At 39.1% G+C, this 6,000-nt stretch overlaps 1 protein-coding gene across 1 annotated transcript in view; it reads right to left on the bottom strand.

Annotated features, from left to right (window-relative positions):
- Positions 1 to 6,000, bottom strand: part of LOC113409489 (protein PTHB1-like) — a 476,973-nt gene that overhangs the window by 354,968 nt on the left and 116,005 nt on the right. Inside the window, exon 19 of the mRNA XM_026663464.2 lies at positions 1,415 to 1,567. Coding sequence (XP_026519249.1) covers positions 1,415 to 1,567 — 153 coding nt within the window. The remainder of the gene's footprint in view (positions 1 to 1,414; positions 1,568 to 6,000) is intronic.

Below are 6,000 nucleotides of genomic sequence, written 5' to 3'. Positions count from 1 at the left end.
ACCTGCTTGCTAGGCTGGTGCCTGGAGCCGGCCCTGTTCACTACACCATGTCTAACAAGAACCAAACTATCACCAAAGTTTAGTTCTAACTTTAATTCAAGACAAATTCTGCTAATAAGAATGCTGTTATAACCTTTTCTGTCAAGATGCCAATATATTTTACAAAATAAATCTAGTCATTTATAAACAACCCAGCCTAAATCTCCATGCTAATTATTGTGATTTTAGTACCATATTTTCCTAATTTAAAAAAGCCTCTCTCCTCTGGGCAGTGTGAGAGTCACACAAACAAAAGAAAATGACTGACTGTCTCTACAGAGGAAACAGTGAAACTGGTTATACAGAAAATGCTGTCAAATATACAAAGTAAATAGATTGAAGAGAGAGAAATATTTCTTTGCTCTCCTTCTGTTACAGTAGTTCTACATATAACTTCCAACAATAGTAGATTTAAAAAAAATTCAGTCAGAAATGTGATATTGAGTTGATTGCTCCCACAAGTATAAAGCCAGAATGTCAGATCAAATACAGTTCATTTCAACTGTTTTATTCTGATCATATTCTTAGGTCTCGAATCAGCAACTCTCAGAACACAGGAGGACTGCTTGCCTATGCAAAGCCACATTGACTTCAATATGTGCAGCATTCTGTCCACATGCTGAATGAGACTTCGTTTGATAGTTCTTTTAAAAATTAGATTCAATAACGCAATTTAAAAGCATCTCGGAACCATGCACCTACCAGGAGGCAACAACAAGGCAGGCTGGAGATGACAGACTAATCAGGTTTTCTAGCAGAAAGGCATGAAATGCCAAGAAAGTGACTGCTTGGGAGACAGAAGAGGAACATGCCTTAGGACAGGGATGACTCAAGCAATATGGGCTCAGGTAGTAACCAACACTGGGGCTTTTCTGTTGTTTTCTGGCAGGATAACACCAAATAACACCAAACTGGGCTTATTTGTTTTTACTACTTTTATTGTAGCTCTTGCATTCTGAAACCTTCAGGAAATAACAACCTTTGAGGAAGGACATGGTCAGCCTCAGATTATTTTGTTGTGACTGTTTCACCAGCCAAACCATTCCCACCAGTTTACAGTGCACCATAAAATATTTATACAAGCGATGAACTATAAAATATTTTCACATGAACTATAAAATATTTACACTATCCACATCAGTTTGGAAAGAACGATGTGCTGTTATGTTGGTGTGACCCAGGAGTAGAAATTCTGTGGTTGTAGATTAAATAAAACCATTGCAAATCATCTGGAAACTTGCAGTGAATATTAAGTTAAACAAATTACAGTTTCCTGGTCTCGTGGCTGGTAAATGTAACCAGGAAAATACAGCTTATGTGCTTGAAACTGAGTTTTAGCAACAATATAGTGGGTTCATAAACAAATAGCACTGACCTGTCTGTAAGTTCCTTCTAGCAAGGTGTCCAGATGTTGGAGGGGAGCAGGTGTTTTGTCTTTGAATCGAGTTAGTAATCGTCGTTCAATAGCTCTAAATTGTATGGCTCTTTCAGACAACAGTTCTTCAAATTTTTCAGCATTCAAGCGAAGCTATAATTTATGGAGTTTCAAAAATTCAGATTAACAATCTGATCCAGTAGATAGATTTTTACCTTCAAAACACACATTTATAATGAAATGGTAAAACAATAATAAAATTCTTGGAATTTATAAATTCAAACAGCCGCCTTCTATGGTCACAGTAACTATTTGCAGCTTCTATTGGTGTGGTTAATTTCACATTCATCATGAGATCTACCAACGGGTTGCAATAATGCCAGCTATTATTGAGACTGAAAATAATTGTTGACAGCCACAGTAATTTGTGATAAGGCACAAAAATCTCATCATGAGGTCTTATGACAGGAGTGAAATTAACTCATCACCGCTAGCATATGAGGACTTCTCCTTAGTTCAGTATGCGTGTCTGTGGCACATATGTATAACATATTCAATATAATACTCACTGCATAAAAAGAGAAGGGTTATGACTGTCTTTGAACACGATTTAAAGTAATAAATTCTGCCTTTGCTGAGATTAGATTTTCTCTTTTTGGGGAAACCTTCCCAGCCCCATCCCAAATATCCGGAGGTCAAGTGTTGTAGCCAGTTTTCTTGAAATAACCACAAAAACTTGGCAAAATGATATATCAAATATCCAGACAATAAAAATTCATACAGCTATCTGTATAATGATCTCTCTATTTTATTTTCCAGTACAAGTCCCTATAGCACAACAATCACATAACAGAAAGACATTCTAAAAACTGGCTCTCCAGCAGTAACTGGAGTTCTCCAAATAGGTACTTTCCGCCATATGATTGGCACACTGCGAATACCAGAAGTCAGCAAAATAAACATTGCAAGACGTGCTGCTCCCAGGACATGGGCAATATGACATTAGTCTTCCCTAATGCTTCTCAAGTGACCATAAAAGGGGAACGGCAAAAAGGAGGCTGGCATAACAGAAGATACAAACCATGATAATGGATAATCAACATGATATCCACGTAGAACAGCTCAGGGAAGCTAGAGCAAACTAAACAGTACCCTTGAGAGTGGGAGGAAATAAAGAGGGAATTAGAAAATCTCAGATGATACTCTTGCAGTGCACCGGAAAAAAAAAAAAAGGGTCTGTCAAAATTAACAGGGAGGGAAACATGAGGATTGCCGTGATAACACGGAACAGAACTTTGCTCTGTTCAAGAGAGAGGAGACTCTTTAACCAGATAATAAATACTGATGCACCTTCACAAGCCATCAGAATGGACAAAGGCTATGATATGTTAATTGGTGGCTAACTTACTATAGTCACAATCACACCAGTTTTTCAAACTTCAAAATGTATTTAGGCTTAATTTAGGCTTCACGATTTATTTAGGATTGGTCAAAGTTAGCCAGTTAACAACATACAACCTTCTATTTTTCTCTCTCTAGGTTTGATCCTGTTCTGATTATAGTTAATGCGAGTTTTGCTAGCTTCACTGGGAGCAGAATTGGGCTGGTCGATACAAAGATTTACACAAACATTATAACTAGATGCTAGAGAAAATGTAATAAAATATTAAAATGATATCATGGAAAACAGGCCTGTGATCCAACTCAACCACTTGGGGGAAACAAAATGAAGCAGGGATGTGCCCTGGAAACTTAAAATTTAGGCAAAGAAAAATACATGTCTACAGGGTTTCTGGCATAGAGACTCTCTCTCTTTTCTGTTTGCTCAGCACCCAAGACAACGGAGCCCTAATCTGCATTACCGGTTTGGGGCAACTACTAGAATATAAACGCTTAATAATAAGTCCAGCCTTTTCAGAATTCACTCAGTAGCACTCTCCGTAATTTTATACACACTAAAGATTTAATAAATTAAACAAATAAAAATGTTACATTATTTAGAATATAGTAATGCTCGTGCTTTGGCATCTTTGGGTGTTTCAGGACTGTTGCTTTCTCTCATGCAAGAGAACTTCAATACCCAAATGGCAGCACACTACAGCCAAAAAAAGAGAAAACTCTAGGGCTATGAGCTATAATACATCATGAGCCATATCCCCTTATTGCCAAAGGATACAGGCTAAAGCCATATGAGCTGTGTCTTAGATTAGCCATTAAAGAAAATGATCATACTCAGAACAGTTATACAGTGACTAAAAAGGAAAATTAGATTTGGTTATAATAGAGTTTTTAAACTGTTTTTGGAGCCATGTGTCAAATAAACCCCATGTAGGTTGAAATGATACTCCAAGGCACAAATATTTGTGCCCAGTGTTTCTCGTTTTTTTGACTCATTTTGGTCAACACCATTTTTCTAAAAATTGGTCAGGTGGAAGCAGGAGCACACTTATGCAACTCACTTTGCGAAACTACTGGGGGACTCTGAAGCTAGGCTCGGGCCTACACAGATCCTTCCAAAACTTTACGGTATCCTGACTGGAACTTATGTCTTTCTCCATGATGGCCCCATGTCTCAGAGTGATGGGACAGCACCACAGAACTTTTAAAAATTATCTTTAATTTGTATGTCCATGTGTCACCACCTTTGCCCCACATACAGTATTTCAGTTCTCAACCAGAGGTCCAGGGCCCCCGAGGGGGCCACAAGCAGGTTTCAGCGGGTCGGCCAAGTAGAGCTAGTGTTAGACTCGCTGGGGCCCAGGGCAGAAAGCTGAAGTCCCACTGCATCGGGCTGAAGTCTGGGGCCTTGAGCCCTTCCACCTGGGATTGAAATCAAAGCCTGAGCAACTTAGCTTCCTGGGGGCCTCTGTGGCATGAGGCTCCAGGCAATTGCACTGCTTGCTACCCCCTAACGCTGGTCCTGGCTTTTATATGCAGAAAACTAGTTGTTGTGGCGCAGGTGGGCCACGGAATTTTTTATAGCATGTTGGTGGGGGGGCCTCAGAAAGAAAAAGGTTGAGAACCCTGCGGTATTTTACCTTTGAAAAGAAACAGTTTTCAAAGAGCTATTCTCTTTCACGCAGCTTGCCAAATTCTAACTTACCTGGGGCGGTGGGCAGCACATTTAGTTTGGTTTATTTTATTTTTTATTTAATTTACACAAGCTAGCTAAAATATTGGGATTTTTTTTTTTATCATCATGGTCAGGAGGGAAACTGTGCAGGGTTTGTGCCTGGGCCAACAAATGTGTGTGAAGATTTTGTAATGCTGCCTTAACAAAAGAGGTAACTGGAAGTCAATGTTTTTCAGTCTAAAGGGACTTTTTATGGTTAACAAAATAAGTCGGTCAAAACAAACGTTCATGGCTTCAATATCATGGCATTAAATTGTTAAAAATAGCAAATGTAAGTTGGCACATCACCAGCGACAAATTCCAGAGCGAGTCTCACCATTAAAATGAAGTGAGTAAGTGAGGAATTTAGAGCCAGATTATGGTCAGCTCCTGTCCAGATGCACAATGTGGAGAGTACACAGAGTATCATCCCCACTTGTATCACTTGCCCAGGGAAACCATATGCTCCCCAATCACAAGGGTTGCTCAAGGCTAACACATGCTCCACCTTCCAGAAATTAAACACATAATAATGGTTTTTAGAATAATTTTCAACACTTTACATTTTTGACAGTAATGGCTAAAATAGTGTGACTTCAAGCACTAGAGAATTTTAGGCTTTATTACATTGAAACATCACTAACTTAAATAATTTTCTATTCAGAAATTAACTTCCATAATAAATAAATGCTTACCACTAATACAGACCTTTTCATCTTCAAAGACCTTTATAAAAAAGTTAATTAATCTTAACAGCTCTGAGATGTAAGTGTGACAGATATGGCAATTTCCTGCCATATCCTTGGGAGAACTCACTGAATTAAGTTTAAGTCTTTTCAGAGTCCACTGTATTCAATTAATGGTTTTTGTATTATTGTGGGGTGGGATTGCATATAACTTCTCACCGGCAGGATGGGGGGGGGAGGGGGCGGGAAATGGGACATATGTTAGACCTGTGGGTTCAAAGGACTATACTGAACAATATGCCAGACAAGAAGGGACTTTGGAAACAAAATTGGTTAAGTGGTTTTCCTGGGGAATGTCTAGGGCAGTGGTTCTCAAACTTTTGTACTGGTGACCTCTTTCACATAGCAAGTCTCTGAATGTGACCCCCTCCCCTTATAAATTAAAAACACTTTTTTATATATTTAACACCATTATAAATGCTGGAAGCAAAGCAGGGTTTGGAGTGGAGGCTGACAGCTTGCGACCCCCCATGTAATAACCTCACGACCCCCTGAGGGGTCCCAACCCCCAGTTTGAGAACTCATCGTCTAGGGTGAGGTGAATACACCACCTTTTATTATTGAAGCTATGCCCTGAGGAATGGGTCACCTGCTACATGAGACCAAGATGAAAGGCCCAAGCTTTATAAGAGAAAAATCAAACTATTCATGGTTGTTCTGGTTCTGAATTAGAGACATTTATGAACTAGTAACCGCAGGGAAAACCCTGCTGTGGATTTTGAAGAACT

Source organism: Terrapene carolina, unplaced genomic scaffold (genome assembly GCF_002925995.2).
Source record: "Terrapene carolina triunguis isolate 2854851 unplaced genomic scaffold, T_m_triunguis-2.0 Scaffold33715, whole genome shotgun sequence".
In the NCBI taxonomy this organism is placed as follows: Eukaryota; Metazoa; Chordata; order Testudines; family Emydidae; genus Terrapene; species Terrapene triunguis.
The sequence above is the reverse complement of the archived record's forward strand: the minus strand, read 5'-3'. Positions and strand labels throughout refer to the sequence as shown.